Raw genomic sequence first — 20,093 nt, forward strand, 5'->3', positions numbered from 1 at the left:
TAGGTTCACAGGAAATTGAAGCATGGGCAGGAGAACGTGCTCCATGTATGTTATTGTCAAGTTTTGGTTCATGCTCTTAAAGAAATGCAGCTTCTAGCATTTCAATGTGAAAATATAGAAAAGTTGAGAGAAGTTTACAGGAAATATCATACACCCACTTTCTAAATTCTACAATCACTATAATTGCTTTAACAAGTGTGGGTCCATCTGCCCATCTTACAATTTATCAATCTATCTTATTTCGTGATGCATTTAAACATGCAGACATCAGTACATTCACTCCACTGACTTGCATATAAGAAAAGTTCTGTTGATATTTTTTCATAGGGTGCTTTGACTGTTGTTAAATTTGTGTAATGGAAATGCAACATTCAATATATTTTGACAAATGTATTCATCTGTTTCACACAAACTTTTTTCTTTCCTTTTTTTTTTTTTTTGTGGCATTGAGGTTTGAACTCTAGGCCTTGTCCTTCCTGTCTCTACCTCTTGAGTAGCTAGGATTACAGATACGAGCCACTGTGCCTAGCTCATTAGAACTCTTATGAAGGTATAGACCATCATCATCCCTTGAGAAAGTTTCCTCTAGTCCCTTCACACCAGCATGGCAACCACTCTTGTTAGTTTATTCATTGAAGATTAGCTTTGCTTGTTTTAGAGTAGCACACAAATGGGAAGATACTGTATATTCTCCTAGTTTAAGCCTTCTTTCACTCAACATAAAGTTTTAGGATTTCATCCACATTGTTGCATGTGTTAGTAGTTTCTTTTTATTAATGAGCAATATTGTATGAAACCTACTTCAGTTTGTTTATTCAATCCCTGGTTCATGGATAGCTGCTGGATTTCAGTTTCTGGCTATTATGAGCACAGCTGCACATAAATCTTTTTACTTGCAAGGTAGTTCAATTTGTCTGTCTGACAGCAACTTAAAATTTGAGCTCACCCAAATGCATATCTTCACAGATCCCTACTTCAGTAAGTGGAAATTCCATTGACTATACTGTCATGACCTTGGGGGTCATCCTTGACTGCTCCCTGTCCCTGACTTAGCTGGAACTTTCCCTCATCAACTTAATCAGACCCAAAGTCCTGGCAGTGCTCTCTTCTTCACATTTAATCACTTTGCCATAGGGCCATAATTAGGATTCTGTCATCTGGATCATCAAAGCAACCTAACTGGTCTTCTTGCCACCTGCCTTGGCCCTCATTTCATTCTTTTTTCCAAACTACAGCCTGTTATATTTGATGAAATACACATTTGATCATGTTACTTATCTATTTTAAAGTGACTAGTTGTGCTCAGTTAAAAATTGGAGTACTTGCCAGGTGCCAGTGACTCATGCTTATAATCCTAGTTATTTTGGAGGCTGACATCAGGAGGATGGTGGTTTGAGGTCAGCCCATGCAAATAGTTCACAAGACCCTATCTCTAAAATAACTAGAGAAAAATGGACTGGAAATGTGACTCAAGTGGTAGAGCTGCATTGCAAGCTTGAAGCCCTGAGTTCAAACCCCAGTCCCACTTAAAATAAACTTGAGATTCTAATTGGAGAAAGTGGAAATTGAGGTAGGCTGGCCATATCTGCCAAACTTCCCTTGACTCCCTTTGCCTCCAGACATTGTTCTGTTTCTCTGATTCTTGATAGAGTCAGGATTTCCTAAAAGAACTCTTCTGCTTCTTCAAATCCCCTTCTTTTTTCAACTCCCTCCAACTCCTGTACATATCCTTCTACTTAAATGGTTGTGTCATGGTTACCTATGATCTGAGTATTTTAAAATCCAAGCGATATTTTAAAGTCTTCATCCTACTTGATTTCTCAGTAGCATTCATATCTTTCCCTTGAGGAACTCCCCTGTTTGGGAATCAGCCTTGGGTTATTCACTTGTCTTCTGTGACCTCATCATTGTCTACCGCTATTCTTGAAGTTCATTCTCTCATTTTTAAAGCATACCTTATTCTAAGCAATGTCTAAATATTAGAAGTTCTCAAGGTTTACTTATTTATATATTTATTTATATTTTGAATATGAGAACATATTCATAACATGAAATTTCAGTGTTAATCATTTTAAAGTTTCTCATTAAATAACATTTTTTAAATTTATTTATTTTCTTTTATTATTCATATGTGCATACAAGGCTTGGGTCATTTCTCCCCCCCTGCCCCCATTAAATAACATTAAATATATTCACATTGTTGAGCAACCGTTATTACCATCCATTTTCAGAACCTTTTCATCTTCCGAAACTGAAACTTCATATCCATTTAACAGCAGTTACCCATTGACTAGTCCCTGGCAATCACCATTCTACTTTCTGTTTCACACAAGTTCTCAAGGTTTAGTTTTTTTTTTAGTGAGAAATTTTTAAAATCATTTTTACATTTACTCAACGTGTATACATTGTTCCCCCCCGCCACTTCCAGGTAGAACTTACTCCACCCTCTTGTTCTCCAATTTTGTTGAAGAGAAAACATAAGAGATAATAATGAAGACATAGCGTTTTTGCTAGTTGAGATAAAGATGTCCCCCAGTAGATTATAAATGTGATTAGAGATGGTTTAAATTCTATTCACTGTTATGTGCCTAATGCATAATGCAAAGACTGGCACATATTGAAATGCACTAGGTTTTTGTGAACGAATAACATTAATCCCTCTTCCTCAGCCATGGAATCTCTGTTAGATGTTATTATTGCACCTTGAATATTTCCTTGTGAAGCTTGTCATGCTTTGTAATTATACAGTGGTAAGGGTTGTGTGGCCAGCTGTTCACCTGACTGTTCTGTAGGCCTTGCACAGGGAAGGGCAAGGCTGTCTAGTCCGTCATTGTTTTCCTGGGTTTGTAGATAATGTCTCATACTTACGTTCTTTTATACATGAATGTATAACCATAAGAATAAATTTCACTAGTTATATTTCATAATACATGATAACTATGTGCCATTTTATCCTATGTCCCTAGGTGTTAGAAATTGAGGATGAATGAGAGAATCTTAATTTCTTTAAAACTAGGTTTGGAAAGTTAAGTAGCTTTTAATTGGATTCTCTTTAGATGTTGAAATCTAAAAATTCAGAAGGAAAAATCTATCTTGAAACTTTTACTATAGGATTTACACAAAGAAATATGAAACCTTCCAACTCCAATTCTGTACTGTTACAGATGAATTAAATCTCAGGACACTGTGTGTTTGTCTTTCCACCTGTCCCTTCTGACCTCATTAGTGCACTTTTCTTCTAGAGTACCTTCTTAGGAAATTTTTATTAGCAATTACATTCATTTTTGAATTGCACAATTATTTGAATATTACTCATAACTTTCTATAGACTCTAGGTTTTTTTTTTCCTCTCTGAAGATTTAACAATTTGCAGAAAAATACATGTAGAATGTAGTATTTTCAATGCTACCAAATCCAGTAGATAGTAGGGTAGCACTTTTCTGGCATGTTCTGGTAAGGAGTAATTTCATGCATTTATTTAAGAAGTATTACCGAATTCCTACTTATGTGCAAGGGGATTTATTTATAACCCTCATCTTAGGCTTCTCTGGACTCAGTTCTTTTATCTGCCTTTATCTCTGGGCCTCCCCATCAAATATCCTAGACTTTAGTGCTGGGCTACAGAGATATCTATCTTTTCTTTCTGAGATTAAGGCCAAGCTAGAGTGGGCCATTGACTCATGTTTTTGAGTTTATCACATTCTTTCTGTTTTTCTCTTAATCCATCTCAGATCAACACACAAAACAAATGAATAGCTTGCTGGTTGTATTTGGTGTACTAATACGCGTCATTTAAATAGTGTCCATCCCAATAGTGATTTTAAGCTATTAAAATAAGCTATTTAACTACTGACATTAAAAAATTTTGTATGTAAGGAGATTTTACATACCAATATGGTTTTGTAGTGTCTCTTAAACAATCCGGAAGTCTGGCTTCTCTGGCCAGCTCCTGTACTTGCTAGCTGAAGCTCATGTTTGCAACATTGTTTTGGACAGGCTTGCTTCTGTTTGCTGCACTCTCAGCCGCTCCTCATTATTTTTCTAAAACTGAGGTCAGGAGTCACCTAGCTTTTGTCCCTGGGATTGTACTATTGGTTTTCTCATGGTAGAGTAAATCATTGTTGTACCCAGGTTTATAGGTCAATGGGAAAATATGAGCAACAAATTCCAAGAAAATAACAGAGGATATGTTTCTTGTCTGTTTATTTTTCTTTTATGATCCATTCATTTACATTAGAATCCCCATTCAGTCCTGCTTCTTGCCTGGCTCCCATAGACATTTAAATCATTTAGAAGCATGACCCTATAAAGGGAAATGATTCCATTCTGTAGGGTATCTCAAAGAGCAGTAGATTGTTTTCCTGAAAGCTTACAATACCATTGAAAAGGAAATACCCAGATACTTTCTCTGTGATTTGTCAAGAGGGTGGAAGTTGTTTTTTGCCAACATAACTAAAATAAATTTTGCCCTCAAGAACTGTATATTTTAGAAGGGGATGAGATAGGGCCAGTTCAGATGGAACTGAAAAAAAGCTACTTGATGTCAAAGATCAGGAATCTTTCTGTGATGTCACCAGAGATCCATGTGTGCTTTCTACATTAGTGGTTGGCTCTCCTCATGATCATGGGTGGCAGCCTACAGCAACTGACTGTCTATGTCCCTGTTCACACCTTATGTGCAAGAATGTTTCCAGAAATTCTTTTATAAAGGCCAGATCTCTTAATTCTCAAAAGCTTGTTGGAGCAGATCGGATCACATGTCTACTCTTAAATAAATCCCAATGGGCAGGAGTGGCTTCTCTCTCAGGTGGTTACCAGATCCTGTGTAAACAGTTTACAGTGTTCAGTTGAGAGAAGTTTGAGTTCAGTTCAAACATGTCTAAGGAGCTGGTGTGATAGCAAGGTGGAGGTATGCTGAAAAGTTTGGATTTTTGCTGGGTACCGGTGGTGGCTCACACCTGTAATACTAGCTACTCAGGAGGCAGAGATCAGGAAGATCTTGGTTCTGGGCAAATAGTTCATGAGATCTATCGCAAATAAAGCCATCACAAAAAAGGGCTGACGGAGTGGCTAAAGTAGTAGAGTGCCTGCCTAGCAAGCGTGAGACCTTGAGTTCAAACCCCAGTGCCACCACAAAACAAACAACCAAACTCAGATTCTGAAAGGAGCAAGGGGAGGTTTTACTTCAAAATAAGTTTTTCAGCTCACTGATGTGGAAACCTTTAAGAACTACCTGGTGGAGGTAGTCATGCCCACCAGATGTTCTAACTGCACCCTGCATTTCCCAGCCCTTTTCAGTTGACAGAGCCATGTATCTCATGATGGCCCATGGGCTGTGAGGAGGCTTTCTTCCAGGACCAAGCAATGGAAAATCCATGCAGGATTCTCTCTGTTTTCTCTCCTGGTAGTTGGAGAAAACCATTAATTTCATATGGGTAGCTGTACAGTGGAAAGGCTTCCATAAGGGCAGGTCCTTGAGTGATTGTGTAGAGCCCAGCCCTTTGCTGACCCACATAGACCATTTAACGTGAGGAAGAAATAAATATTTGCTGTGTTCATCCACTGACGTTTGGAGTTCTTACAGTAGCGCAGTCAATGCATGCCTCTCTTCAGTTTATTCTTTCTGGAAGCATGTTTCTCACCTAGTCCTTACTTCGATACCTTCCTACCCAGGATAGCCTGCATAGCAGTTTCTCTGTTTGTGGTGGGTTAGGGACGCTATTATAGATCTTAGTTATGGTGCTGTCCCTTATCATTCACTGGCATCAATGCCAGCAAGGCTGACTGAGCTCAGTTGGATTATTTGTTTTAAGAATATGGAGGTGAATTGGGGGCAAAACATATTCCATGAACAGGCGTGTAAGCTGGGACACTAGAAAATTGTAGTCAAGGCTTGGCAACTTGTCAGTACTCTTTCATTTTTTTCTGCATGTTAATGCACTATTGTTTGTTTTAAACCACTTTGTTGTGGTATGAATGACATGAAAAAAGCTGAACATGTTTAAAGTCTATGAGTTTGGAGATAACTATACACCCATGAAACCATTGCCCCCATCTATGCTATAATCTACCACGTTTCCTTCTTATTATTTTTCTGATAAAAACACTTGTAATCTACCATCTAAGCAAATTAAGTATATAACTCGATGTTGTTATCCATAGGTACTATCTTGAGCAGTAGGTCGTCAGGACTGTTTCATCTTGTCTAAGTTATATACTATTTTTCTGAAGTTATACTGTAATAGTTCAAATTTAGCAATTTTTATAGCTACCCATGATATCAGATAGAAGATCTGATTTTTCTGAATAATTGAAGCAATATGATTATTGGACAATGAAAGTCTTGAAAATCACAGATTCTTATCTCTAAGGAAATACCCTAAATCTGTTCTTCATTAATATTTTAGGCTGTCTTAAATAACCCACCTTACCCCATGACAGTTCTCCTTGGTTTACAGCAGAGCTCAAAAAGTGAGAGGCCCACAAAGCGTTTTGTTTTGTTCAGAATTCATGTAGGTGTCAACACTTAAAAAAGTCAGGAGATTAAACACAAAAGTCTGGATTTCTGGCCCCTCTCTTAAAATGGGTTGATGTGGCAACCCTGAGCCTGTGCTAGCAGTAGTCTAAGTAGACACAGTGAAACTGAGGCTTCCCACTTTCCACAACCCATACTTTGCCCAGTTTTCTAGTCACTGAACTCACCCCACCACTGCAGACATTTGGGTGGGAGAGTTTCTGTCTCCATTGTCATGCACATATCCCCTGAGAGAATTAATCCTGCCTGTGATTTAGTTTACTTTTGTCTGATGAATAACCACTTGATTCATTTATCCTGGCAAGCAGACACCTCTAGCATAACGTTTGTTGAAGAAGTTAAAGGAGGCTTTATAGATGGAGCTCTGTGAGCTGCACATCGACTGTACTCTGTGAAGAGCCAAGTGCTATGTCATTGGAAAGTCCTAAGTAATTATTGCCTCTCCTGTCCATGTTATTTCCTTCCCCACTCTCAGAGGTCATTTTTCACCCATGTGCTAGATTTTAAGGGCTTAAAAATGATACTAGGAGCCCAACTCATTTGCTAATCAGCACAACAAGCAGAGAAATAAGCCCTTACAGTATTACCATGACAAAGTGAATATGAGAAGGGAGAGAGAAAGATGGCCTGATGGGGAGAGTTCATTTCATAATGCAGGTTACATTTGAAGTAGGTTTGGATGGATAAATAGAAATTCCCTGAACTTTTGAAGTAAATGAGCTAAGCTTGCCTGTAATGTGGGACAGTTAGAAATTCCTGATTGGCAATTCTTATTAGGCTTGGAAGGTAGACTTTGCATGGCCCTGTGGGACCATAAAACTGTCATGCAAAATACTCTCAGTATTAAATGGAGAAATTTAATGACCTGCAAATTTCAAATTCACTTGCCAAAACATTAAAAATATCTATAAGTATTAAATATATAGGAAAATTGAAGAAAACAAAGTAAAACTAATACTTTAACACACTCTTAGAAACATTGAGAATTAACTTGTTTTGTTTCTTTGTTTATAAAAAAACTTATCAGGAATAGTTTGTACTGTGCTGGCTTTCTCTTTGTTGTTAATTTATGATATGGAGTGAGCATCTTTTCTATGCCTTGGGGAATTGCCAGACTCAGAAGTATGGATCAACTTTAAACATGTCATCCTTCATGCTTTCAGAGTTGTGAAGTATATCCTAGAGTTTCTTTAATGTGAAGTTGGTTTTTTTTTTGTTGTTGTTGTTGTTTTGTTTTTTTGCTAGTACCACTTCCTCTGAGACATCTTGCCACTACCTTTCTTGTCACATCAGTAAATGTGTCTTTACTGAGTTCCTGTGGCTGTGCATCCAGCGTTTCTCAAGTGTTGGTAGTGTTGACATTAGCACAGTCAGCTTGCTCTTCTGCACTCATTAACATCTGATTTGAGTTTCATTTTCAGCATTGTTCCTTTTTATTTCTTTGCAGTTTTCACATTGTTGGTAGTTTCTCCTTTTGATTACTTATTTTTATAAAATGCCAGTTGGTTTTATCACTGGGAAACCAGGAGCCATCACAACCACCCTGGATCCTGTGCATCTGTGGGTTCCAAATCTGTGGATTCAACCAACCACAGATTGAAAATATTTTTTTAAATTGCATCTGTATTCAACATGTACAAACTTTTAAATTGTCATTCCCTAAATAATTCAACAGATATTTATATTGTATTTATATTATATTTGACATTATAAATAATCTAGAGATGATTTGAAGGATAAGGGAGGGTATTTGTGGGTTATATACAATACTATGACATTTTATATCAGGGACTTGAGCATCCATGGATATTCATATCTGTGGAAGGCCCTAGAACCAATCCCCCAGGGACACTGAGGGATGAATTGCTTGCTGTCTTTGCAGAAATGAGCAGATAGGTAGTATACACTGTGCAGTCACAGACCTGGTAATGTGATGGGTCATTGGTCCACATGAGCATCTTTGTTTACATAGTGATTTGTGGACTGAAGAGCTAGCAGTGACTTTTTTATCTGGTGCAGCAGTCAGTTTGTATACCATGCTAATGGAAATGTAAACTTGCACTGTTAGAGATTGGTTTTGTTTAAAAGCCTTGGTGGTAGAAACCCACATATCAGAATTGTGTAAAGCAAGGACTGTCCGTATTGACATTATGAGTGAGTTTTTCTGCCCTTTGTTGGAGTTCAGCAATAATAGCTCTGACCCTTGATGCCAGTTTAGTCCCCCAATTACAACCAAATGCTTCCTACGCTTTTCATATGTGTTTCCCACTTTTCATGTGGGAATGGGAATACTTCTTTGTTTTAGAACCATTCTGGGACCATCTCTATATCCCTTCATCATTAATAAAGCAGATTTTTAAGGAATAGTTTCTCTGACATTTTGGCAGTTCTCAGAGTTTGACCTTTCTGAACGACCTCTCCATAATTTTGTGCATGGTGCCTTCTACTTCCTTCATAAGCCAAGTGAGGCAGAAAGAGCCTTGTGACCTACATTTTGGCTGGATTTGCCAGGTATCCATCTGCCACCTAACCTGTTTAAATTCTAATTTCCTTGTGGTGGTTAATCTTGATTGTCAGTGTGATTGGATTGAGAAATACTTAAGAGATTACTAAAGCACACCTCTGGGTGTGTCTGTGGGGTGTTTCCAAAGAGGATTAACTAAGGATAGAAGTCCTGCCCTGAATGTGTGCAGCACCATTCCTGTAGACTGGGGACAGAGAATGGAATAAGAGGGGGAAAAGAGAAAGCCTCCCACAGTGCAGGCATTTTCTCTCTCCCTTTCTCCTTCTGTCCTTCTGTCCTTCTCTCCCTTTCCACCATTCCCTGTGTGTCTGCTTCCTGTCCACCATGAAGTGAATAGTCTTTGCCACATGCTTCCATTGCCATGATGTTCCATCTCACCACAGATCCAGAATCAATGGAGCCAAGGATTGTGGAGTGAAACCTCTGGGGCCATGAGCCAAAATAAATAATTCCTCCCTTTAAGTTTTCCCAAGTATTTAGTCACAGCTATGGAAAACTAATGAACACATTTTTCAACTGCAAAGGAAGTTCCACATATCTGATTTATAAGATTATTGTGAAGAATAAATGAAAAATGTGTATATGAATATTAGGTAAATGTAAGGAATTGCTATGATGATGATAAATAACTGAATCATTGGGAGGGATTTTTGGATTAAAATGAAATATCACAGAGCCCTCTCCTGCCTCAGCAAAATAAACATCCTTAGTTTTTACACACCCTTATGTGAGAAGTTCACTACTTTCCCATCTCCACTTAGCTGACTCTTCTTGCTTAGCTCCCTTCATGGTGAAATGCACCATTTGACTCTCAGTCCATTACTACAGGAAGCAACTTTAAACATCCTCCTCGTTGAGGGTAGACTCTTTATTTTGCGCTTGATGCAAGGAAAATCCCGGCACAAACAAGTTGGTCTTTTAGAGGAGTAGGCTGCAGATGGCTCCCAGCTGGTAGCCATTTTGAAGGATGAATTTCCAACAGCTTAGAATATAAATGTCAAGTTAGAGTTCAGTATTCTTCTCCTGGTCAAAGAATACATATTTATGTAAAGTCAGCATCAAATAGATTTGCCTTGAGTTGATCTGAGATGCTGATGACCTACCTATGGACTTTTAACTTGATGTCTAGATTGAAGAATTTGGTGAGATAAGTATGTTAGCAGAATGTTGCCTTTTGGCAGAGGTTTCTTTTATCTGTAAGCTATTATCATGTAATTGCTGCAGTCCTGCAAAATGTGTTTTTTAGTGAACACTGATACCTGTCTTCTCTTTCTACATGGCATGTGGGTCTGACACTTTTTTGGAGGAGGAATAAATCTATTATGATATGAGCACTGAAGAATATAAATGGAAATTATTTTTATTGATGAATTACTTGAATTTGATTAGATTTTGTTTATTTTAACTTCAGCAATTTACTTTAGAACAGTGAAACTATTTAAATGACTCAGTAATAAACTCTGAAAAACTTAAAAATAACCAACAAAACTTTCATCCAGTTAAAAAAATCTCAAATTCCAGAGTATGAAAACATTACCTGCCATTCCCACCTCTACACTCCCTCATGGCACACAGAAACTAAACCCTAAATAGAAACTTACAATTTCATGTTTAGTTACCTCCTGAACTAAAACCTTTTAGTACAGAAAAGTATCTGTTACCCTTGGATCATAGATTATTCCTTGGTATAAGACTGAAATATGAATTAGACGATGATCCTCCTATTTGTGCTTTCCCACATAGCTGGAGTGTCAGTCACACTTGGAGGTCTCATGAATTTTTTTGCCTGAGCTGGCCTTGAACTGTGATCCTGCTGGTCTCAGGATAGCAAGGATTACAAGCTTGAACCACTCACTGGCCCCTGTCCTCCAATAGATTTTTTTTTTATGATGAAAAAATATAACTAGTTTTTTTATGGTACTGGAGTTTTGAACACAGAGCCTTGTGTTTGCTAGGCTTTACTTATTTTATCTGTCAATCTAATCTCTCTATATCTTTATCTCTGTCTATCTATCTACCTTCTGTCTATCTCTATCATCTTTGGAAATGGTCTTGCATTTTGGCCCAGGGCCAGTCTCAGACCATAATCCTCCTATATGGCCTCCTACATAGCTAGAATTACAGAAATGAACTACCATGCCCAGCTTGTTTATTGAAATGGGGTCTTCCTTAACCTTTTGCCCAGGCTGGTTTTGAACCAAAATCCTCCTGATCTCTGCCTCCTGCATAGCTGGGGTTACAGGCATGAGCCACCACATCCAGCAAAAATACCTCTTACAGGTAAACTATAAAAATATATATATTCTTTTGTTTAACAATCATAATTTTCATGGCTCATATATTTCAAAAATTGGTATTTTTGTGTAAAAATTCTTTTTCTATTCATCAATCTTATATTACCATAAGAATTGGTTTGCATCTCAATAACTAATTTTCTGTAATTAATAACAGACATTTATTTGAATAGTTTCATTTTAGATGTACTCTTCTCAAATCTCCTCTCTTCTCATGACTTCTAGGATTGCTATCTCTCATAAGATAACATCTGAAAATGTCTAGCAGAGATTGGTAAAATTAAGAAGACATCCTGTTGTCAATAAAGATGTCTAGAGTTGGAAACGGATGTACTTGAAATGGTAGAAACATACGTACCCAGAATTGAGTTGGGAGGGAAGTCTTTAAAATGCTGATGGTGTGAATTCATGTGCATAGAAAATGATTCAAAATATGCTTGTTCTTTATGCTTTGGTCTGAGGAAGGTGGAAATAGAGATAATACTATTTTAAGGATTCAGCTGGATTTCACTTTAGGAGTTTTTTCTAAGACAGAAAGTAGTCATTTTCTTCTCTGAGGTTTTGTGGCTTTGCATCCCTTAGCTTAACTGACAGGACTTTTATAGTTTTATTTCCATAAGGCAGCACTAGTCATTTTAGGCACGCTTCCCAACTTTCACATCAAACTTCACACAGTTAAGGGGCACTGGCATCCCTTATGGGGAGAGAAGATGGTCAGAATTAGCCACTTAGTTGAATGGAAACCGAACATTTTGGACAAAATACTGACATACTTGAGAATTGAGACCACACCACAGGTTTCTGGGAAGTGAGTTCTTTATCAAGTTTTGTGGAAATTAATTGTATTGTGGGAAACACATGAGAGCCTCTTGAAGTGGTATCAGTGTCTTCACCCATCATAAGAGCCATTAAATTGTCTTTCCATTGCCGTGATTTTTTTAAAACATTACATTAGCCATGTGTGGTGGCACAAAATTGTAATCCCAGCGCTCGTGAGGCTGAGGCAGGAGGATCTTGAGTTCCAAGCCAGCCAGGGCTACATAGAAAGACCACATCTCAAAAAAAGATGTTACTTGAATGCTTATAGAAAATGATTCAGATCAGTAGTTTGTTCTTTGAGCTTTACTTTTGTGAGAAGATAGATACAGGGCTAAGATTTTTTATTAAACCAAAAACAACTTGGTAGAACTCACTGTAGAAATTTTTTCTTGAGGAGGAAGATGGTAATGTTCTTCTCAAAGGTTGTGTGGCTTCTTTGACTTTAACCATCTTCCTGACCTCTCCTTTTCCAGTACTCCCTGATGACCATTTAGGGCACCTTTTTGTGTAGCTTGCTGGGAACAAATCCTCTGATCTGCTTATTGCCCTAATTCTAGCCATTGTGCATCCTACCCCATCTCTAAGCCATTTCTTCCAGGGGATGTGTTTGTCCCCAGCTGCAGTAACACAGCTCCGGTACTGGGGTTCTTGGACCCACCACCATCCACACCCCTGCAGGCAACTATTTCCTCCTTCTCCTGATAAAGAATGCTTCATGCTCTGCCATTCCCATAACCACTGAGGATGAAACCAATTGAGAGTGTACAGTGTGGAAGCTGTAGGAACTGATGGAGTCATTGTGAATAATGGATTGAAACTTCCCTGAGAACTAAGGAGGATTTTTGACTTCCTGAAGGTGAATTAGGTTTGACTCCTCCTTACCTGAAGTTGCTCCACTGGCTATTCTTTATTTGTAGTGAGTGCCAGCCAAGCACAGGGACTCGATAGCTTTAATCTGTATCATGTCTTCTGTCCCTGTGCACAGATGTATGTGCATGTGTAGGGCTGTGGAGATGACATAAGGTGAGCCTGAAGCTCTTAGTTGTGCTGAATCACTCTCAGGTCCTCTAGGGGGCACCTGCCCTCTCTCCTTTTTGACTTTTCCATATACCCACTCCTCCTCTTCCTGGGACACTTTCTGCACCTTTACCCTAGCAGGCCAAATTCCTCTCCTCCTTTACTTCACAGCATCAATAAGCACTTCCTTGAGGTAATATTCCCTGACTACCCACAACTGGATTAGGATCCCTACACTACACTCTACAGTTGAGCAGCCCAGTTCTCAAACTTGGCACATAGCACCATAATGGTATGTTGCCTTGTGTTCTTGCTTATTATGCCTGAGCTCCTCAAAGGTCAGTACTAACTTGTTTGCTGTTAGATCCCCAGTGTTTGGGACAGGAGCAAACCAAATAATCAAAATGTATTAAGTACCACAAGGGATGTTATTGCCAGGCACTCACTGTGTGCCCAGGATTCCATATTTTCTTATCAAGTTCTCACAATAGCTCTAGGAGTAGAGACTAAGAATAATCTTACAGAGGAGGAAAAGGAGACTGATAGAAGTTACATAGTTTGCCCAACATGACACATCCAGAAAGTGGCAGAGCTGGTACTCAACCCCAGGTGCCCAATCTTAATGGCTAGACAGGGTGTTAAGAGGAGTCATTTGCCCAAACACTACATCCAGTGCTTCCTGTGTTCAGGGCAGGCAGCATCATTTCTGTTTTTTAAAGTCAGATTATAAACAAGTAAACAAAAAAGGTAAGAAGATACCTGATTGCCATAAGGTTAGGAGGATAAAGTGCAGGGAAGAATAAGAATAATTCCAATTGTGCTGGTATAAGAATGGAAAGGACAGTGACTTGGGCAAAATGGCAGCTGGAGTCTGAGCATGAGAAGGCTCCTGAACAGGAAGGGCTGGGAAGAGAGGAAAGCAAATGCAGGGATAAACAGGGAGCCTGATGGGCGTGTTTTGGGGCAACTAGTGTGGTGGGAGGAGAGGGAACTGAGGAGGAATTTATTTTTTAAATTTTTCTGTAGAGCTAGGTGTAGTGGCACATGCCTATAATTCTAGCACTCAGGAGTCTGAGGCAGGAGGATCTTGAATTTGAGGTCAGGTTTCACATGCTGAGACCCTGTCACAAAAAGCAAAGATGTAGAATTAACCAAATTGCTGGTGAGGACAACTAAGTGCATTAATAGTGGCAGTCAAGAAAGGAGAGGAGAAGAGAGGAGGTAGAAAGCTGGTCCTGTAAGGTGGGTTTAATAAACTCATCTGCCTTCATGGCCAGGCTAGCCCCTAGACTTAGTGAAAAGAGTGTAGCCTAACTTTTGTTTGTCAATTTTTTTTTTTCTCTAAGAAAACCAGCAGTATAGACACAATGATATAAATGGCAAGCGAATAGTACAAATGTGACCATGGTAACAGCAAGTGACTTTTGACTTCAGAGTCAGAGCCATAGTGGGAGAGGAGTCCAGGAGCTGCCAAGAGCCTGCTGGCCCCCACCTAAGGGTGCAGCTGTTCTCAGTGCCAGCCAGGGGTTGCCATGTGGGAATATGGATTTCATGTGCTGAATCTGCCAGGTTTTCCAGAGAACCAGAAATGTGAATTGTGGTATAAAATCTCTGGATTTTACAGTGTTGTCTCAAGCTTTAAGAAACCTAACAATAGATAGACAAAATGCAAGTGTGGGCAGCCTGTCTGAAGCATCTGCTGACAGCCCTCTTTTGCTATGATAAAGGGAAGTCAGTGAAATAACAATGCATGCTAACCATTTAGCTTCATGCCCAGTGCATAGCCAATACCAAGGGGAAAAAGGTACTTAGTATTAGTTGTGCTGTCATGCTGTCATTGTATTTACTTGTCTTCACCATTAATTTATTTAGCTAACTCTAAATCTATTAAAAATAAGTATTATCCTGCTCTAGTTCAAGTGATTAAGTTAATGGTAGCATTATTATTTGCCTTTTAAGTTGTTTGCTTTTGGTTGGTACATTCTGCATTCGTGCTACAAAAGTAAGCATTAATGTAGTGAAATTCATGTGATGAAATTTGTGAGGAACAAAGGAAAACACTGCAGAGTCTCTGATTCTTTTTGTAGTTACTGTTCTGCTATCATTGCTTCCATCACTGGTTCTCGTGCCTAGGCCCATTTTGATGTTGGTTCCTCCTGGATGGGCTGGTGTTAGCTGCTGTGTAACTGGGAAGGATTGTGGCATTAAATGCCATCCTGGACCATATGAAGACATGACGGGAAATGTAGCTTGAGGAAGTGATGTTGTGTTTAGAAGCTTTTCATCAGTTTTAATGAAATACAAATGTGCCCAAAGCAAGTTACTTCTTTTCCCAGGAGTGAAAAACAATCTTCATTTAGTCTGGCCTCACTCATACAGTTTTGCATTATAAGAATCATGTTTGGAGGAGTGTTGCAATCCATTGGCGATAGTCTTGGGGGAATTTTATTCAGTGCAAGCATCTCTGATGGTTCTGGCAACAAGTTGGGTTAATTATTTATTTGTTCATGTACTTTTGGTCTTGTGTCTGTTAAAATTCTGGAGCATGATGGAGAGGATCACTGGGAGTAACAAAATATACTTAAATATTTCTAGTAGATTAAAGGCTTATAAAAACATCTCTATTTTCTTCAAGTTTTTTTGTGTATTTTTTTGAATGAGATCATTTGTTAAATCAATATGAAGCTAGAACTTGAAAATAAGTTGGGGTGTGTGTGTGTGAGAAAAGTTTTATCTGTAAATACAAGTTCTTAATTTGAGTCAATATTTCTCTCAATTTTTGTTACAGATCATGGAGGAAACAAACACACAGATTGCTTGGCCATCCAAACTGAAGATCGGAGCCAAATCCAAGAAAGGTAAATTGAGGAGATTGTGGGAGGGGGCAGGAGAGGGGGGAGAAAGAGAAGGTAAGAAACTGGCAGTTTTGACAACTGAGATTATGGAATACTGAAAGATTCCTGGGAGAAAATCAGTCTTTATTGTTTTCACTTTTGTCCCTAAATATTTGTCAAATAGTAATATTTCAGGAGAATTCTTATGATTAAAAATAATGTGCACTTTTCTAACAACAGAAAAATATTTTAAGTATTAATATTACAATGGACATTATAGTAACCTGTGGTCTTAAGAATGCTCATTCAGTTGACAACTGAGTCATACCATCTCCTTGATAATGTGCTTTCAACACATAACCCCTACCTTGTTTATACTTTAGGGTTCTTCTTTATATACTACCTAGACTTAATAGCTGTTTTTTTTTTTTAATTGTGGTATGAACCTTAGATTTCCTTTCTTGAGTGTTTCTTCCTCAGTTATCTGGCAGTAAAGAACCCACTAGACTTGCTTTTAGGCTGAGCATTTCCCTGCCTAGCCTTTTCTCTGCCTTATCCTACAGGATACACTATCCAGTACATTTATGGTTAGAAACAGAAGCATATCAGCCTTTACTTCTTTTTCCTCCTAAGATTACAAGGTATTTTCAACTGTGACCTATCTGTATACATTTTTATAGATAGTTTTTCCTTTTAAAGTATGACCTTAATCCTAACAACTTTGGTGAGTATATTCATTAGGAGTACAAATGCATGTAGTCATCAGGAGATAATGAGAAATACCATCACACAATTCAAAGTACAGCGATTGTGTAAGCTGAGCATTATCCCCTGTGGTCTGGCCTTTTTGTCATCACTGTTTAGTTTTGTATCTGTTACCACTTCTCTATGACTTTTATTGCTAAAGGATACAAAACACTGCACAATTTCTCAATTTCTTTTCACATTTTAGTTCAGAGTTCTTTCTTTTAATCTCATTTTATTAGAGTTACTCATCACATGGAATGGGAATTATTTTACAGTGTTTTTTGTGAGTGCTTTTTAGTGGGCTGGCATATCCCTCCAGAAATGCGTATCTTGTTTCCTTATTTGTGCTCATAGTGGCAAGGAATTGGGAGCTTAGGTGCTGCATTATCATAGGAAGATGTGAGTTTCCACTTGAATTCCATACCTTTGTGTAAATACTGTATTTGCCAATTGCTATAGAATATGTTACTTATTAATTTTTTGTGATGTGTTGGGATGTTTTATACTCATTCAGCAGAAGAAAATGCCATTGATGGGTTATCTACCTTTTTGCTTATGGCTGTTTAAAAGTCCGGATCTACCTGTTGGGTAAATTGAAACTTGAACATAAACTACCTCCTCTTTCCCTGTAATCAGGTATTTTTACTTAAAGAATGAAGTGAACTTCATTACTTACCTAATAAATATGAAATTTAACCAGTCTCCAAGGGAATCTGAATATTAAATCATTTTGAGATAATTTTGGATGGCTTATTTTGCAATATCCATGTTACAGTTTTTCCTCCCATTATCATGAGAAACTAAAAATTGATTAACTTTATTTTTGTTCTAAATGTGGTTTTAAACTTAAGAGAGTTTAGAAAATATTAAGATGAATATAATAATCTCATTGCTTAAGGTTGATTTCCTATCACTGATACACTTACTCTTTTCAGAATGGCCAGTGATGTTCCACATTCTGACTCTGCATTTTGCTTTGGAAATAAGAATATTTCAGCAGTATATTGAAGGGTATTTTGAATAATTTCCTCATGGTTAAAGCTAACCTTTGGAATTGTGCCTAGGATTGATCCCTTCAGGCTTGGGCAGACTTCATTTGATTTCTCATTATTTATGAAGTGCTCTGAATGTACACAGCACTGCACAATGAACAGAATGTGCAGGAAGAGCAACTGAGAGAGAAAGAGTTGAAAGTTTGCCTCTGAGGAATTTACTGTTCAGAATTTACTTGATCACTCTTCTTATTTAAACACACGGATACTGAATCAGTTCTTGGCTAACCCCTGATATGTATTTACCTATGTGACTTTTAAAATGGTTTAATTTAAGATGAAGTTTGTTTGACTATAATTTGTAGTTAGTAAAAGTAAAATGAAAATGGCAGGAGGAATTTTAGATGGTAATTGTTTTCTCTTTCATCTGATTGAGTATTGCCACCTGCCCCTGTGTATGGTTAGAAGAAAGAGTTGTAGGTCCTTAAGCTTTCTTCATTTCCAGCTATTATTATTCAAGTGTGCAAAGTATGTGAATATATTTATGGGCCCATGCCATGTTTTAGAGGATTCTTAAATTCTAAATCCCCTGGAAATATGAAGATTTGGAATATATAGATAATCCCCAGACTCTGCTAGACAGACAACACAGCCATTGGTTTGTCTTATATCTCACTTTCTAGTTTTTGTTATTCTCACTGGATGAATACTTGAGCCTAGACAAACATTTGTCGTGGCCACCGTTACCATAGTCTGCCCCCTTTTTTTTACCTTATTAAAATTTAGTCCTCCGTTTCTCAAATTAGCTTCTAGTAGGTCTGTCTAAACTTCTTAAACCATTTATCCTTTATCAGAATGGTTGGGAGAGCAGCTTGTATGATTCCTTGGTTGAAGTGCTGATGAATACTGCCTGACAAACAGGCAACCCCCCTCTAAGAAAAAAAAAACCTGAATTTGCCCTCAGAAAATGGAGATTCAACCCTAGAGATTCTAGGTCAGTAGTTCTGTGGGAGGTACTGGGGATCCATACATTTAACACGTGATTCCTACTGTTGTTACAGTCAAACTGAGTTTGAGAAACAAAAATCTCATGTAGAAATATCATGATTTAGTCACTAAGAAGACTGTGTGTTCAGAGGGCAGTGGGTGATGACCAATATTGAAACTAGGTAAAGTCCTTCAACAGTCACTTGTGGATAATGTCCATCTTGGCCTCGAGAGAACTGCACTGTTATGGATTTGCCCATTTCACGTTTGTCATCTTTGCTGTCAACATGGATAAGTTTAGAGTATTGATAATCTCATTGTTCTGTGACTGGGTTTAATATAATTTTGAGTAAAAAAATCTGGTGTTTGTCCTCTCTCTATCCCTTTCCTCTTCTTTTGTAACTTCTCACACTTTCATCTTCCCTTCCTCCTTCCCTTTTACTCCACTTCCATTTCCCTTTGACCATGTTCTAGATAGTGTATAGTGGGGAAAAGGTAATAAAAATATTTTCTTCATGCAGGGTATTTTAAGGAAGTGCATAATTTAATGATATAAACTGAGGTTCCTAGAATTAAAAGAAATCACTATAGCATTTGAAATTACTGGAAAACTGCATGCTCATTAAAGCCTAAAGAACTGAGAATTTAAGATTCAAGAAAATGGACATTTAAATAGGTGACTCTAGGATTGTCTTAACGGGGATCATGGTTAAGAACAACAAAACAATACTCAGTATTTCTTTTGTACAAAATGAGTTTATTTTGCATGGAAGAAAATAAACTTTCTGAGTCAGGATAGCTGAATAGTCTACTTTATATAGTTTATATAGAAAATCATGAGGTTTATACCAGCAGAATCAGTATTTAAGGAGTGAAGTGTTTAAAACTATAAAACTTTACTAACCTAGAATAACTTCAGGTATTCATTAAAATTTTGCATATGCTTTTCTTAGTCATAGCCTATTTTATAATAAATGCAGTTTCGTTAAAGTACAAACAGCATTTTGAACAAATTTGACTGTTTTGCCAAGTAGAATTTCTGCCAGACCTGCCTTAACAAATAGGTAAAAGTGATTTGTAATGAGAATTTATCACAGTGGTGTGGTTGTGCTGTGAACTCCACTGCTAGATAAGCTTGTTCTCTTAAATAAGGTAAATGTTTTTTCTTACAATCTTCTTTTTGCTCTTAATGTGTTTGTCAATCTTTCATTCTTAGACAGGAGAAGGTAAATGTGGGTAAAAAATATTTAAAGTATTTTACTAAATTCCAAATAAATGAGATCAGTATTAATGAAGATTTATTGCAGTATTAAACAAAGTGATAGAAACTGATTCCTGCAAGTT

General features: G+C 37.7%; 1 protein-coding gene across 5 annotated transcripts in view; it reads left to right on the plus strand.

The window, feature by feature from the left end:
• Positions 1-20,093, plus strand: part of Bicc1 (BicC family RNA binding protein 1) — a 262,071-nt gene that overhangs the window by 129,342 nt on the left and 112,636 nt on the right. For all 5 annotated transcript variants that reach the window (XM_074078893.1, XM_074078894.1, XM_074078895.1 and 2 more), the window contains exon 3: positions 15,978-16,047. In XM_074078893.1, coding sequence (XP_073934994.1) covers positions 15,978-16,047 — 70 coding nt within the window. The remainder of the gene's footprint in view (positions 1-15,977; positions 16,048-20,093) is intronic.

Source organism: Castor canadensis, chromosome 7 (genome assembly GCF_047511655.1).
Source record: "Castor canadensis chromosome 7, mCasCan1.hap1v2, whole genome shotgun sequence".
NCBI lineage: Eukaryota > Metazoa > Chordata > Mammalia > Rodentia > Castoridae > Castor > Castor canadensis.